Below are 17,182 nucleotides of genomic sequence, written 5' to 3'. Positions count from 1 at the left end.
CTTATCTTATAGCTCTAGAGGTCCATGGGTAGTCAGCCACATCTTGTGAAGGCTTTATGCTACATCACATCACAGAGGAGAAAGTGTAAAGGTAGACAGATGGTATGTGAAGAGAAAAACAAAGAAACCAACTTCTTATAAGCCTACTTTCACATAAACTAATCCATTCCTGTCAGAACTAATTCAGTCCCAGAAGAAAGACACCGATGCTTTATCAAAGTTCCATTTCCCAATATTTGATGCCTTAGCAACCAAACTTCAACATAAATTTGGGTATGGAAAAATGATATGAAAACTATACCATTCTGTGTCACCTCCCACAGAGCCCTAGGACAAGGACACAGTGACTCATCTGGAACGCACATCTTAATAACTGGCTGACCACTTATTATGTGTTGGAATTTTATACATGGCACCTTATTTTTTTTAAAGCAAATTCAAAAACTACCTACTGCAACATAATTTAAAGATAGAGAACTTGAAACAAGAGATATTAGATAGCTTAGCAGAGTGATACGTGAGTAAATGGTGCAGACATGAATTGATTCCTCGGAGTCTCACGCCATATGTAACATTTATCTCAGCTATAGTTTAGTGCCCAAACATTAGGACGATGATGCAATTGAAGGGAAGGTGTGTCTTTACATATATTTGTGTATGTGCATATTCATGTGTGTGCAGGCGCACATGCATGTAGAGAAATGTCTTCATTGTCATTTATCAGACACCATCTACCTTGATTTCTGAGATAGGTCAACTAATGGCTTGGAATTTTCCAAGTAGCTTAGGATGGCTATCCAATCCCCTGAACTGACTTTTAACATTAGTTCTTCAAATCTAACTCAGACCCTCATGCTTACAAGCACTTGACTGACTGAGTCCCAGGCCCCTTTGTTTTCAGCCCTCTGTGATGTGCAGCTGTTCATGCATGTGTAACTACTTGTCCATAGCATCCATAATGTGGATGATTATTATTAACCCAGGTTTTCTCCTTGTCCTTGTGGTCTGTGTGAAACATGGCTCTAACCAACACATGGAACAGCTCATCAGTAACCATGTTCATCTTCTTGGGATTCTCAGACCACCCAGAACTCCGAATCTTCCTCTTTCTGACTTTCTTGAGCATCTATCTTGTGACCTTGACCTGGAACCTGGCCCTCATCTTTCTGATCAGAGGTGACATCCATTTACACACACCCATGTACTTCTTCCTCAGCAATTTGTCCTTCGTTGACATTTGCTACTCATCCTCTGTAGCTCCCAAGATGCTCTCTGATTTCTTTCGAGAGCAAAAGACTATCTCATTCCTGGGATGTGGTGCTCAGTTCTTCTTCTTTGTGGGTTTGGGCCTAACTGAGTGCTTCCTGCTGACAGCAATGGCATATGATAGATATGCAGCCATCTCTAACCCCCTGCTCTACACCACCATCATGCCCCAGGGTCTCTGCATGCGCATGGTGGCTGGGGCATATCTTGGTGGCTTCCTGAGTTCTTTTATTCAGGCCAGTTCCATATTTCAGCTCCACTTTTGCGGGCCAAATGTCATCAACCACTTCTTCTGTGACCTCCCACCAATCCTGGCACTTTCTTGCTCTAACACGTTCCTCAGCCAAGTGGTGAATTTCCTCATAGTGATCACAGTAGGTGGGACGTCATTTCTCATCCTGCTGATCTCCTACAGTTACATAGTGTCTGCTGTCTTGAAGATCCACTCTGTGAGAGGCCGGTGGAAAGCCTTCAACACATGTGCCTCGCACCTCATGGCAGTGACCATGCTGTTTGGGACGGCACTTTTCATGTACCTGCGGCCCAGCTCCAGCTACTCATTTAGCAGAGACAAGGTAGTGTCTGTCTTCTATTCGCTGGTGATTCCCATGCTGAACCCTCTCATTTATAGTTTGAGGAACAAAGAAATCAAAGATGCCCTGTGGAAAGTGATGGAGAGAAAGAAAGTGTTTCCTAACTTGTGAGTGAAAGCATACTCCTCTACTGTACTGGAGGCACACACGACCCTCGACATCACGTCGGCTTCTGCCTTGGGCAAAGAAGGCATTATGACAGAAGCCTGATATGGCTGTCTCCTGAGAGACTCTGCCAGAGCCTGACAAATACAGAGATGGATGCTTGCAGCCAACCATTGGACTGAACACGGCGTCCCCAGTGGAGAAGTTGGAGAAGGGACTGAAGGAGCTGAGGAGGTTTGCATCCCCATGGAGGGAGCAACAGTGTCAACCAGAAAGACCTCCTGAAGCTCCCAGGGATTGGACACCAACCAAAGAATACACGTGGAGGGACCCATGGCTCCGGCTACATAAGTGGCAGAGGAGGACATCAGTGGGAAGAGAGGCCCTTGAGCCTGAGGGTGTTCGATGCCCCAGTGTAGGAAAATGCCAGGGAGAGAAGACAGAAATGGGTGGGTGGGGAGTACCCTCATAGAAGCAAGAGGGGATGGGATAGGTGGTTTCTAAAGGGAGACCTGGAAAAGGGAAAACATTTGAAATGTAAATAAAGAAAATATCCAATTAAAAACAAGAAAGGCATTATGTGTTCATATTTTAAAGGGAATTATTAAATTAATCCCTAAGAGAGTGTAGGGAGATATGACTGGAACTGGGGGGCATAGGATAGTAATGTGAAAAGCTAGTACAGTGAAACTTCCCTGGAATCTACAAGGGTGACCCTAGAGAAGACTCTTAGTAATGTGGGATACAGTCTGAACCAGCCATCTTGTGGGATACAGAGTCTGAACCAGCCATCTTCTGCAAGCAGGAAAGGCTTACAGTGGTGGAACTGAGACACCAACCCAGCCATAAAACCTTGTATCTACAGTCTGTCCCGCCTGCAAGATGTGCTGGGGCAATGGTGGTGCAGAACTTTCAAGAGTGGCTAAGCAATGACTGATCTAACTAGGGGCCTACACCAGAGAGTAGCCCATGCTAGGCACTGCTTTAATAGCCAGGAAATGCTGGATAGCCCAGCGTCCAAAGATAGAACCAAACAAAACTAACCCCCCAAAAATCAGTGAAATAATTCTTAATATTATTTTGCTATACTCATAGATCAATGCCTAACCCTACTATCATCAGAGAAGCTTCATCCAGCAGTTGCTGGATGGGAGCAGATGCACAGACTCATAGATAAACATTAGGTGAAGCTTGGGGAACTTCTCTGAAGAAAGCAAGAAAGGATTGTAGGAGCCAGAGGGGTTGAGAATACAAGGAGAACATAGCCCACAGAATCATAGGAGCTCACAGAGCCTGCATGGGTCTAAGCTAGGCACTCTGTGTATATTATGGTTGTTTATCTTGGTGCTCTTATGGGACTCCTAACAGTGGGATTTGGGGCAGTCTCTGACTCGGGCTGCCTCATCCAGCCTCGGTATAAGGATTTGTGCCTAGTCCTATTGTATATTGTTATGCTGTTTTGAGCTAATATCCCTGGAAGGCCTGCTTGTTCCTAAAGGGAAATGGGAAAGGAGTGGATGTGGAGGTTAGAGGGGAAGGTGTTGAGAGGAATGGAAGGAGGGGAACCTGCAGTAGGGATGTATTATATCAGAGTAAAAGCAAAATAAAATAAGAAAAAGAAAATGAGGCCCTTCCCATCAGATGTGTCTCTCCTTCATGCTCACTTGCTTGTTGCATTCAACAATCAAAGACAGGGGTGCAAGGAATTTCTTTATAAAAACAACTTTCATCATGGTAACCCACTCATTTAATCCCTCATTTAATCTTCTGCTTCTCAAGAAGCAGAAGCAGACAGACCTTTGTGAGTTGGCGCTAGCCTAATCTACATAGGAGTACAGGGCTACATACTGAGATGCTATATCAAAAAAGTATAATAACATATTTTTATAATAATTGTGACAACTATTTGTTATTAGGTAGTATACACCAAACACAAAAGTTATTTAATCAAACATTTGTTAGAATGATTTGGTTGTATCACACTGTATATAGGGTACAAAATGAAGAAACAAGATTTCAGCAAGAAACTGAATGCTCTCAGCATCACACCAGAAATTAAAGCAGAACTCAGGTACACGAACAGATTTTTCTGGAAATTCCTACTGCCAAATGGCAGATTTTGAAGAGATCTGTCATGCATAGGTTAAATAAATTATAAGAACAAAACATCTATTCCATTAAACAGGGTCTTCTTGTTAAATCCCCTTTCTGACTACTGAGCCATTCTCTAAGCAAATACTTAGGGGCACTTTCCTTTGCTATGGCTTCTCACCACCTCAGCTGTACAAGAACCTGACAAACCTGAGCCTGATGCTCCAATAGTTTTCTACTGTTAGTCATCTCTCTCCAAGTCTGTCACCTGGTGAGTCAGAATTGCCTAGATTTTCACCATGTTATTCCTTCAGCAGTCTGACACTGAGAATGAAGTCCACTACAGCTTAATGTCTGCCTCAATCACCATAACCATACCTATTCTGATCTCTCCAAAGTCTCTTTTCCTCCCCTACCTGGTGTATACATACAGCTACATGAGGGGTACTGCATATTTTCCATCATCTTGGGGCAATATAGAGCAGCTTTCATATCCATATAGCTTTTCAGTGTAGTCACTCCCTGACCTACTAGGAGAGATGGGGATAGAGTTCTACACATGCTGAGCTATCTAGGCTTTTTCCACCATCAATCACCAAATCCTGAACTACAGCATCATTCATGACTCCAAGGGTCTCCAGGCCAGAAGGGACACACAAAGGGCAATCAGATTGCCAGGAATCCTCATATCTTAGCTTAAGGCTCTGTAATGATATTCCTAACCAATATCTGGATTCTTCAGGAGTGTTGAGAAACCAAGATAATTAAATGTTTTAGAAAAGAATTTAATAGCTATCATAAATTTTTGATATCAAACATCTCACATACACACACACACACACACACACACATGTACACGCACATGCTGGTCTTTGCTGGTCTTCACTTCTTAGAGGAAAGATGCCAAAGGACTTCTCATGGTATTCCGGCTGAGTCTTCGTCCAATGACTCATGCTGATTCAGCAGAATCTTGCTGTTTCTCTTGGATCATGCCACCACTGCTGATTTGTGTTTGGTGTTTGCCATTGAACTGGACCACTGGTATCCTAACAGCAAAGAGTGGAATCACCCCAAGGAACTACTTCTAAACAGGTCCACAATACCCTTTTCCTCTTAACCTTCTTTTTCTCCTACCTCTGGTTGGTAGGTTAGAAGGGAGTTTGAAGTTTGAAATGTTTAAGAACCCTAAATAAAGTAGGTTTTGAAAAAATCTAAGACTACAAATCTCTGTGCCATTTTTCTCTATCCTTTGATCTACCAGTTAGAACCACATGTGATGTAATCTGTATCTGATTTTCCCCAGACAATGAACCCCATGAATGTAGAGGTCACTCTGTTTATCTGATACCCAGAAGGTGCCAAATACATATTGTGATTGATCATTATCACTGACCTTTTAAAGAAAATCAATGATATGATCAAGTATCATATGGCAGTATGATAGCTGTCATATGGATGTGGCATATTGTTGATGAAATGTCTACAAATGGGTGTGAATGACTTTACACAAAGCTTGATGCTGATCTAGCCAAGAGAAGTGGCTTGTGGGGATTTTTCAGGTTTTCTTGAATATACTTACATCACATCCTCACTGTCTTCTCATTGTGGAGGCAGGTTGGGGACAAAGAGACAGAGGGAGAAAACACACACATGTGTGTTGCTTAGTAACACTTTTAATAACTCCCATTGCATCTGCAAGTGCTTGCCTTCACCATTGAAAATTACATGTGCTACAAATATCTGATACAAATCCCTATGCTGACTATTATATTAGACGTCTAATTTGGTGTTTGAAGAACACTATAGGCTGTGCATGTGTTCAGGTGAAGAAGAGCAAAGCCTTGACAATGGATAAACTGGCATGCTTGTCAAAGGTAGGTGAGAGCAACCTGAAGACCTAATAAAATTTAAGATTTATGTAGTGTTCAAACTTTAGTCTTTGAAAAGTAAAATACCCATTAGTAATTTAAATATATCTCATTTTGAATTAAAAGTTAGAAACTCTTAGCTCCATGTGGTAGCACACATCTATGATTCTATGATCTATGATTCACTGGGGAGGCCAGTCTTGCCTACATAGAGAGATTTGTGACAGCCAGAGCTACATAGTGAGATCTTGTCTCAAAAACTAAGATATATATATGTAAGTTAAAGATGAGATTTATAGCATAAAACACTGTACTTCTGAAAACACATTTAAATTAAAAGGTTATTTTCTTTATGCCTGTGAGTGTAAACTATGACATCACAGATATTAACCCCTATGGTTCCCTTCTAAAAAAGATTAAATGCTAGCTGCAAGTGGGAAGAGAAACTTGAGTCATAGAGATGCCAATGTTGTAAAGACATTGGTGACCTACATTTGTATAACACTTTGAAGTCATAGTTTACACTCACAGGCAGAAAGACAGCTCAGGGACTCTCACAGTAATGCAAATGAAAAGGAGATGTAGAATAAGGTCTTAAATGGAGAAAAAGGAGAATTGTCACTTATTGGAGACCTACTGCACATTACACACTCTCATCCATTAGTTCATACATCTGTTCCAAAAGAATTATTGAATAACTGGTGTATGTAGGAAGATGCTACTGTTTCAATAGAGATGAAATAAAGTCTTGACTCCAGGAATTTTGCATTTTAAGGGAAAGCAAAAATACATATAGAAGATGCTGGACTGCCTTAAGCAAAGCCCTCTGTGAAGAAAACAGGCTTCTCATTTCATGGAATAGTATTCCAAACTTCTAAATAGCCAAGTTGCTCAGGATTAGAGAGTCAAGATGGAAACTACTTAAACCTAGCTGCAATACTTGTGTCTTTTAAGCAAGCTGCCACTAGGGCTGATCATGCAACCATGAAGGGATCGTGTAAAATTCCTATCACTTAATTATGACCTGTTCTTGAGCCTGAGTCTAGAAATTTCTGAAGTGAATGGCTACAAAGCACAGATAAAATGCTAGTACTTCAAAGAGATGCAAACTGTCAATAGCTTTGATCGAAGTTCTGAGAAAACCGAATGGACGAGTCCCAGGCTCTTCACTGAGCCAGTGCCTCTAAGAGCCATAAGAAATGAAAAGAAAAACTAGAGCCAACTCCCCCACCCCAGGCCTTTCTTCAGTAAGTTGTATTTCTTACAACTTTGCAGAAAGGGAAAGGAACATATACAATATCAGAGTTCAACTCATTAGAGAAAGTATTACATTTCAAATGGTGTGAGTTACTTATTTTAAAATCAGAAGCTATTTTAATTTTTAGCTAGATGTTTTTAACAAGACAGAAGACAATATACATTTAAAGTAAAGTTGCTTGAATCAGGTGTGGTAGGGCACACACATTACTTTGGCGGCTAAGACAGAAGGTCAGGTCAGCAACAGCCTGAGCAACCTCACAAGACCCTATCCCCAAAAAAAGGAAAAAGTTAATCACTGAATTAGTTCATTAATTTCTCAGAATTGTCTAAATAAAGTTACTCCTAGATAATGGCCACAGCCATGGAGGTCTTCATCCTCTCAGATGTTTAGGCATGTAGGGATTTTTTTCCCTAAAAATTATACAGCTAATGTATTGATTGTTTTAACACATCACTAACAGGGGCTCTTGTCACAATTCTGCACTGTCAGCAGGAAAGTTTGCACATTTTAAACTGTACATGATATAGCACTTATTGAGCCAATTTTTACATCAAAACATTAGCCTAAATTCTTCTTTCTTTGACTGTGTACTGCCCTGTGATGAGCCTCCACGGACCTTATGACACTAAGTATTTGGTTTATTCATTCTTTAACCTGATTCCCAAAGCAGAATTTTATATTACTAACATTTACATACTTTCCAAGATGGCATGCCTCCAAGTCTTGTCCCCGTTATTGACCATCTTTGAAGGTATTTCTTTCCTCACATCCACATCTAAATAACAGGACTTTTCAACATTGGCCAATATTCTAAATAAAAAATGATATCTGACTGTAATTTTAATTTGCATTTCTTTCATTAGTAATATGATTAACCATCTTTTCATATGTGGACTGATCCTCTGTATGACTTATGACCCATTTTTTAAAGCTTATATCTGTGTCACATTGATTTATAAGAGTCTTTCATCAGAGACATCAGGAATAGACCAGGTATGGTGGTAGGCATCTTTAATCTCAGCACTTAGGAGGCAGAGCAGCCAGATCTTTAAAAGTTTGAGGCCAACTTGTCTACATAGTGAGTTTCAGGCCAGCAAAGGATACATAAGAGAGAACTTGTCTCACAAACAACAACAACAACAAAGATTAATTTGGGGGTGGGGTGAAGAGACTGCAAATAGTTTCCCATTTTTCATTTATATTTAATTATTAATATTATAATACTTTTATTTTTCTATAATACTTTTAAAACCATAGTTATTACATATTGTCACTTAATCAAATCTAATTTTTAATGTAATTTTCATGTACCTCAAAACATTTTTATCATTTAGTTATTTATTTATGTTATGCGTATTAGTGTTTTGACTGCGTGTATGTCTATGCGTGACTTGTGTGCCTTGGTGCTCCTGGTGCCTGTGGAGGCATTCAGTTCTCTGACAATTGAATTAACAATGCTTGGAAGCCACCATGTGGGTTCTGGGAATCAAATCCAGGTTCTCTAAAAAGGCAGCCAGTGCTTCTAACCACTGAGCCATCACACCAACCCCTCCAAAAATTCTGTTCAAAACCTTCACTCCAACGTTATGCTAATGTTTTCACTGCTTTATTTGATATCTGTGGTTTTCTTTTTCTGTGGAGAAAAATATGTGTTTGTAACCTATTTCAGTTTTTAGTGTCCCTATGTAAAAAGAAGTCAAACATTCAAACACATTTAGAATGAGGCTCAGTCAAAACTAGAAGATTAATACATCATGTAATTTTGTAACCCTATCGCTGGGAATTTGTCTTAAGGAAATTATAGATGTATGCAAAAATATCATTTACCAATTGTTCCACACTGCATTATTTGAAAATATTAATTAGAGCCCACTGGCCAGCTTAAGGGAGGAGCTTGAGGCTTCTCTGGCCCCCTCAGCCACCTTTCTGCTGTGCTTTCAGAAAGCCTGACTCCCAATGTCATCCATCACTGGCTTTCCCATCTCCCTTTCTCAGCTCCCATCTCCCAAGACTGCTTTCTCACCTGACTAATGCCTTGATCCTCTCAGCCCTTCATAACAAATGGAAGTTCTATCTTGTCTGATTTACACTGCACCAGTGAAAGTCTCTATCTTAACAGTATGTTGTCCACCAATCTTCAGAGGGCCTCGCAGATTGTATGGCAACAGTAACAAGATACATGTAATAAAATAAAATGTAAAAAAGAAAACAAAAAGAAGTATGACATGGTCACATATTTTTTTAAATAGGATAAGTAATGAAGCCACACATATATTTTGAAAAGCAAAAGAGATATACGTGATTAGTAATAGAATCCCAAATTTTCTAAGGTGAATTCAAGTTTTCTCCCTCCTACACATAAACACTTCCCCTGGAGGTTCAGCAGTGTCGTGCGGTAGATGCTCTCCCTTGCGGTAGATGCTCTCCCTTGCGGTAGATGCTCTTCCTTGCGGTAGATGCTCTCCCTTGCGGTAGATGCTCTCCCTTGCAGGTGCCTTTGAGAAAAGCAACGAGTCAAGTGGACGTTATCACCTGTGTGGCTCACTGCTGTTGCTGATAGGATGGATGCTGTTGCTAATAGTGAGGATGGAAATTAATCACTTCAGAATATCAGTCACAGGGAAGATGCTGACACACTGAAGTAAGCATCCCTTCAAGTTGTGCACCTTAAACATACATCAATGAAAGATTGTAAAAGTGTTTTAGCTAAAAAGTACGTAACCTAAAATTTAAAAATAACAATTTCCTTTTCTGTAGAAACAAATTTTTAGCAGTAGGAACATCAAGGATCTAAGCTGCCTCCCTGATTTCTATTTCACTTTATGTATATCCTAATTTCTCAAAGACATTAAAATTCACCCAATTCTAAGGTGATTTTAAACAGAAAAACAATTGATTGTCTATAGAATCTTCTAGTATGCTTTTATTTTGAGGGAAAATGTTTTATTTTTATCTTTATCCTCATCTTTATTATGCTGTCTTTCTTTTTTACAGTTGATTCAACTACTTCAAATGCCAACTGTGTACCTTGACTCCTGAAGTGGAATTTGGTCATCTGAGATGCTTGAATTATTTCAAATTTTTCTGAGATACAATTTTCTTATTAAATGCAAATGGTCTTATTGAAGATGATTTTATTCTCTACTGGCTTGTTTCTGATTTGGAAACAAAAGCTATTTTTTCTATGATATAGAAATAGTAAAAAGTCTCTTGAATATATATCAATAATCTGGCTAAATTTCTCTTTTACTAATTTGTAGTCTCATTATGGCCAAACTAAGAACTTTCTCTTTTTACTCCTATAGTGAGGAGCACTGGACCGAGCAACCTCTGATCTTCGGTGAAGCTCTAACGATTAGTTCTTCTGACCATCTACTGATCACTAAACAGCCCTGAGCATCCACTGCTGGTCCTCGGTCTTCCAAGGACACTGTGAGTCCACGGTGAGATGAAGGTTCCCAGTTTGCTAAAGAACAGTATTTATACAACCTGACTCTTTTTTTCCTGTAAGTCAGGAGATGAGAGTTAAATAGTCAGACTACTTAACTAATAGCGTATGCTTTATCTACCCATCAAGACTCGGATAATCCAAAATAATTCCCAGATATCAATCCAGCAGAGTGGGGCTGTGGTCGCAAAACCTCTGGAGACTGTTAAGTGGGTAGAGAATTAATAGCAGTGAGGAAGAAAATTTGAGCTCAGCTCAAGATACAGCATGGATAGATGGGTGTTGGGAGAGGATCAATGGAAATTAAAGAAAATTAAAAGGGGGGCATGAGACCAGGATGAGTCTCATTAAGCTGGCCAAAATGAACTCTTGCTACAAATAGACCAAGCACTCAGAAACAAGGATTTTAGTATTAGAGATGAGAGATGAAGAATTTGACACCAAGAAGGGGGGGGGGGGTCCTCACTAAACAGACTTAGCAGGGTGTTTGTTGAAACCGGGCTCCGGAAGAAAGCACAGGGAGAAGGCTCAGAGAAGCCTAACTCTTGCGCGCGCCGGACTGGCCAGCAGTAACGACGCTGCAACAGGATCCTTCTGCACACGTTTATTGGGAGAGCTTGATTGTAGAGGCGAAGAGACCTCGAGCCCAGAACTGGTGCTGCTTTTATAGGCCTAGGAGAGGCGTGTCTCATACCCGGATTGGTTATGCACTAAGCCTCATTTGCATGTTCCTCATCTGATTGGCTACTCTCTCTCAGTACCTCACAGAGCCTCATTATCATACCTCATTTGCATGTCTCACATCTGATTGGTTATACTCTCAGTACCTTACAGAACCTCATTATCATGCCTGGGCCAGGCAGTGTTTTTGCAAAAAACTTTACTGCATATGTACACATTGGTTGTTTGTCCAATCTTATGCGTGGTGGCCAGCAGTAGTCAGTGCCACTCTGCAACGGCACATGTGGCTTCCCACACCTAACCAAAATCTGGTCAAGGAGGATTATTTGAATTCGAGTCCTCGGCTGGCCATTTACTGACTGCGACTGTGTAAATGTAACCAAGCCAAGGACTGCTCTAAGCTTCAAAAAACTCATAGCCAGTCTGCAGACCACATAGACTTTAAGGTGAAAATCAAGATGAAATTGCAGGGTTCTGAAAGCCCTTGATGAAATATGCAGAAGAGCCTCTATGTAAAGAAGCTATTCCTATAAGACAGAGGAGAAATCATAGGTAAATGACTGCATTGTGTGACTCTCTCCCTACCCAGAATCCAGGCTGAGGCGATTATGGTTCTCCCTGCAAACCAGGGACCATCTGTATAAGGAATTTCTAAACCAAAAATTGAAGACTTGGGTCCAGTTTTCCTACATAGTCATGAGCAGTTGAGTACTTTAGAAAACCTTGTAACATAATGATGTATATAACAAATAGCACTTCAGCCTCATGCTACCATACTCCAAACCTTAACCTATCTCCTCCCTAGGTAGATGTGACAGAAGCCTATCCCAGCCATGAGCCAGATAAACCACACCAATGTGAAAGAATTCGTCTTCCTGGCACTTACTCGCATCCGGGAACTGGAGTTCTTTTTGTTCTCAGTCTTCTTTCTTGTGTATGTAACAACTGTGCTGGGAAACACCCTCATTGTGGTTACCATCACTGCTGAGTCTCGCCTCCACACTCCTATGTACTTCCTCTTGAGGAACAAATCCATTCTGGATATTGTCTTTTCATCTATCACAGTCCCCAAGTTCCTGGTGGATCTTTTATCAGAAAGGAAGGCCATCTCCTATAATGGTTGTTTAACACAGATCTTTTTCTTCCACTTTGCTGGTGGGGCAGATATTTTCTTCCTCTCTGTGATGGCCTATGATAGGTACCTTGCAATTGCTAAACCCCTGCACTATGTAACCATTATGAGGAGAGAGGTATGGTTGGCCTTGGTGGTGGCCTCCTGGGTGGGTGGTGGTTTACATTCAATTGTTCAGATAATTCTAATGCTTCCACTCCCCTTCTGTGGCCCCAACACCTTGGATGCCTTTTACTGTGATGTACCCCAGGTGGTGAAGCTGGCCTGCACTGATACCTTTGCCCTCGAACTTCTCATGATCTCCAACAATGGCCTGGTAACCCTGTTGTGGTTCTTCCTGCTCTTAGGCTCCTACACCATCATTCTGGTTATGCTCAGATTCCATTCTGGGGAGGGACGGAACAAGGCTCTCTCCACCTGCACCTCTCACATCATGGTGGTGACTCTCCATTTTGTGCCCTGTGTTTATATCTATTGCAGGCCCTTTACCACCCTGCCCATGGACACAGCCATATCTATCAATAACACTGTCATCACGCCCATGTTAAACCCCATGATCTACACTCTCAGGAACCAAGAGATGAAGTCAGCCATGAAGAGACTGCAGAGGAGGCTAGGGCCTTCTGAGAGCAATAAGCTAGGGTGAGCCATCTGGTAGAGTCCAGAAGTCTAAGGCTAATTCAGTTCTTTTCATCTGCTACTCTAAGAATAAGAGAAAGCTGGTTCTATATATCTTCTGTGATATAGATGTCACCATATGCCTTCTATGATACAAACATACAAATCCATTAGGGAGAATATGAAAATAAAATGAAGAGATGAGTCTAGACAATCTGCGCAACCTGACTTGTGTACAGGGGGGAAGTCCATGCAAAATAATTGAAATCAGTCCCATAAGCACTACTACACTGTCATCTGTTGCTCTCCTGCCAACCCTTCCCTTGCTTCACCACCTTTGATACAGGACAGCACTACTGTCCACAAAGTTATCAGAGAAGGAAGTATGGTCAATGTCATGAAGATGGCAGTTATAAAAGTCAGATGGCTGCCAATATGGATCAAGCATTCAATGTTCCCTGTTAGCTTTCCTTGCATTCCTAAACATGCATGTACACATTGGTCAATTATATTTTTTAAATTATTTTATTTATTTACATTCCAAATGTTGCCCCCCTTCCAGGTTGCCCCTGCCAGAGTTCTCCCCATCCCCCTCCCCTTTGCCTCTGAGAGGATGTTACTCCACCCACCCACCCGTTCCCCTCATTCCCCTAGTCCTCCTACTCCCACACACACACACATGCCTGTCAGCATTCCCCTTTCTTGGAGTATCAGGTTTTTACAGGATTAGGTACATACTCTTCCACTAAGGCCAGACAATGCAGTCCTCTGCTACATATGTGCCAAACCAGCCCATGTATGCTCTTGGTTGGTGGTTTAGTCTCTGAATATTGATCAACTTTTAAAAATGATTTTGTGAGTGCAGTATTGTAAATTTATTTCATCAATTAATGAAAAGAGAAGGAATGATTTAAATTGGGTTAAATCTGGTGTGTGTCTGTGTATATAAAAAAAAAATCTATGTCTAAAGCCTGGCAGTGGTGGTCCCATGCCTTTACTCCCAATATCCTGAAGGCAGAGGCAGATGAAGCTGTCAGTTCAAGGCCAGCCTGGTCTACAGAGCTAGTTCCAGGATCTCCAGGACTACACAGAGAAACCTTGTATCAAAAAACAAAATGAGAGAAAACAAAAACTTCTATCTAACCCAGCTATTTCCTATTCTTCATTCCATTCAACTTATTTGTCCACTGAAATAATCTTGGAGTTACACAGGCAGTTTGTAGGCAGTTTGTAGGCATACCTGTAACAAATCTATAATGTCACTGCATCTCAACCTCAACTTCCTTTTTCTCTCATCTGTGTTTCTGTTTTTCCAAAGAGCTGTGTGTGTGTGTGTGTGTGTGTGTGTGTGTGTGTGTGTGTGTGTGTGTAGGTCAAAGAACAACCTCTGGGATCAATCCTCAGGAGCCATCCACCCTATTCATTGAGATAGTGCCTCTCACTAGCCTGGAGCTCACCTATTCAACTGGATCAGTGGCTACTAGATTTCTAAGCTACAGGGATCTTCTTGTCTCTGCCTCCCCAGCACAGAGATTTCAGCCTGCACCCTCACCTCTCCCAGCTTTTTCAAGTGGAATCTGAAGATCAAACTTAATTCCTCATACTTGGGAGGCAAACATCTTACTGAGTGAGCCATCTTGCCAGCCCCTTCCAGGACTTTGAAATAAAAGGGTGGATTTTGTCTAAGTATTAGTAAACTATCCAAGACAGTTCATCACAATTCAAAACAAACTAGCACACACACACACAAAAAAAAAAAAACAGCTAAGAAATATCTTCTATCACCAAGGCCTATTTTAATAATGATATTCTATAAAAAGAAGTATATATGTAGGGTCATTTACAAATGACTATTTAATTTGTTTTGGAATTCACCCCTATACCACAGGAAGGATTTCAGCTGCGGATATGTAAATACAATCTTCCCTCTGTGCTTGCTTCAGATTTCACCCTCTGTCTTCTTCAGTCATTCAAAATTGGGGGGTGGGGGGGGGCGGCACGTAAGAAAGTTCAGGAAATTAAAGCACACTGAACAACTTTTCTTACAAAGTACCAAATTAATATAATGCTTAAGATTTAGTCAAAAAGGTTCTAGAAGATAATGTCCATATGTGGTTCTTTCTGCCTCCCATAAGACAGAGCAGCTTGCAACCAAGACGTATAATCACAGGACAATGTTTCTTAGCTTTTCTTTTTTAATTATTGTTTCCAATTTTCATACACATACTCTGTGTGTGTGTGTGTGTGTGTGTGTGTGTGTGTGTGTTCATGTATACATCAAAGTCCTGTGTGTGTATGTGTATATACAGTACTTTGGCAATATCAAACATATACATTTTTCCTCTCTTCTCTCCCACTCCTACAAATTCCTTCTTCTCAAGAATAGCTCCTCTGGGAGCTGAAGAGATGGCTCAGCGGGTAAGAGCACTGACTGCTCTTCCAAAGGCCATGAGTTCAAATCCCTGCAACCACATGGTGACTCACAACCATCTTTAATAAGATCTGACGCTCTCTTCTGGTGCGTCTGAAGAGACAGCTACAGTGTACTTAGATATAATCATAAATAAATCTTTTTAAAAAATAGCTCCTCGTACTTTCATGCCTTCTTTTTTATAACCTACTGAGTTTGATTAGGATTGTTTATGTGAGTATAGGTGGAGTCACTTATTTGAGCAATACAAACTTACTAGTAGCAACAACACCAAGAATTTGATTTCCCCATACCCCAGTAACAATATTCATGGGCCCTGTCTTAAACAGGTCTTACACATGCATGTTAACCACAATGTTGTGAGTTCATGGGTGCGACAGCCGAGTCATGTCCAGGAGACAACATTTCTCAGCACTCTTTCCATCCTCCAGTTCTCACATTCTTTCTGTGGCCTTTTCTTTGGTGGTCCCTGAGCAGTGAAGTGGGTGATATAGAAGTCTTATTTAGGGCTGAGTCCAACAGTCTCAGGACTCTGACTTAGTTTTGAAACTTTCTTAAATTCCTTTCCCTTCATGAGTTTTGTTAAGTATTTTTCCTGATGGCCTCCACAAATTACCCACCAAAGATACATTATGTATCTTTTCATATACCAATATTCATTGAAGAGACATGTCATTGAAATGGCTAGAATGGTTTTGCTTCCCATTCCCCGCAAATAAATTGTGCCTTTGTCCCCATAAGAAATGAGTGGTCCTATGACATTAGATTCTAATAGACAAATCTTTCTCAAAAAGTCAAAGAACAGAAGGATGCATAGTTTTGTGCCTTCCACAGTCTTTGAAGAATTTTAAAAACAGCTGTCCTGATTAGTTTTAACAACTTGAAACAACTTAGAAATGCTTAGAAACAGCTTAGAAATTGAGAAGCTGTTATAAACAAATTGGCCTATGTACATGTTTATTGGAGAGTATCTTGACTGCTAACTGATATAAGAGACTCCAGCCCATTGTGAGCAGAACCATTCCTTAGGCAGGTTGCCCTGAAGCCAAAAAGAAAAAGAAAAAAGAAAAAGCTATCTGAAGATAAGCATGCTAGCCAGCAAACAAAGTATTACACAGCTACTGCTATACTTTGACTGTGAAGTACATTCTGTTATTAAAGGTATTGCTACATGGAATAACAAGTTGGCCTGCTATCAAGACTCTACCTTGACTTTCTCAGTGATGGACAGTGACCTAGAATCATTAGCTGAACAAACCCTTCCCTCCATTAAGTTGCTTTTGGTTGGGATGTTTTATAACAGGAAGAAAAATGAAACTAGGACAAGCCATATGGATTCTTACTACTTCATAAGCAAATTAAAATATGTTAGTTTAAAAAGGGAAAAGGGAAATATCGTTTATGGCTAGATAATGGTGCTTCTGGAAGCTATGTGTTATAAAAAAAAAATTCAGTGCCAGGTGGTATACCTCCTTAGAATCTGTTTCTCAGAGAGCCACTGCCCACCCTCCAAAAATAAATAGTACAGATTTATCATTCTTCTTCATAGTCTACTAGATGATAAGATTATATTGCTAAAGACATTTTACACTTTTGTTATAAGATATTTTAAAAAATCAGGCAGGAATTGAGCTGTGTAGTTCTCCACAGTCTCTAGTTTTCATGTTGACAAAATGGTGGTACACAAG

The 17,182-nt window shown here is 40.5% G+C and overlaps 2 protein-coding genes across 3 annotated transcripts; both read left to right on the top strand.

Moving 5' to 3' along the window:
• The first annotated feature begins 1,016 nt into the window (after nt 1-1,016).
• On the top strand, nt 1,017-1,970 carry Olfr76 (olfactory receptor 76). Its single transcript, NM_146682.1, has one exon. The coding sequence runs from the start codon at nt 1,017-1,019 to the stop codon at nt 1,968-1,970; it is 954 nt and encodes a 317-aa protein (NP_666893.1).
• A 3,892-nt stretch (nt 1,971-5,862) lies between these two features.
• Olfr1428 (olfactory receptor 1428) lies at nt 5,863-13,091 on the top strand. 2 transcript variants are annotated; one of them, XM_006527103.3, is made up of 3 exons: nt 5,863-5,929; nt 10,490-10,627; nt 12,123-13,091. In XM_006527103.3, exon 3 carries the CDS (start codon nt 12,147-12,149, stop codon nt 13,089-13,091), a length of 945 nt encoding a protein of 314 aa, XP_006527166.1. In that variant the 5' UTR covers nt 5,863-5,929; nt 10,490-10,627; nt 12,123-12,146. The 2 variants fall into 2 exon arrangements, with proteins under 2 accessions (XP_006527166.1, NP_666889.2); NM_146678.2 differs by lacking the exons at nt 5,863-5,929; nt 10,490-10,627 and having other exon boundaries at nt 12,147-13,091.
• The last annotated feature ends 4,091 nt before the right edge of the window (nt 13,092-17,182 follow it).

The sequence above is a fragment of the Mus musculus genome, chromosome 19 (assembly GCF_000001635.26).
Source record: "Mus musculus strain C57BL/6J chromosome 19, GRCm38.p6 C57BL/6J".
NCBI lineage: Eukaryota > Metazoa > Chordata > Mammalia > Rodentia > Muridae > Mus > Mus musculus.
This window is presented reverse-complemented; position numbering and strand designations above follow the sequence as displayed.

What these genes read in the sequence shown, in the direction of transcription:
- Olfr76 (NM_146682.1), top strand. Translation starts at nt 1,017, where the DNA reads ATGGCTCTAACCAACACATGGAACAGCTCATCAGTAACCATGTTCATC.
- Olfr1428 (XM_006527103.3), top strand. Translation starts at nt 12,147, where the DNA reads ATGAGCCAGATAAACCACACCAATGTGAAAGAATTCGTCTTCCTGGCA.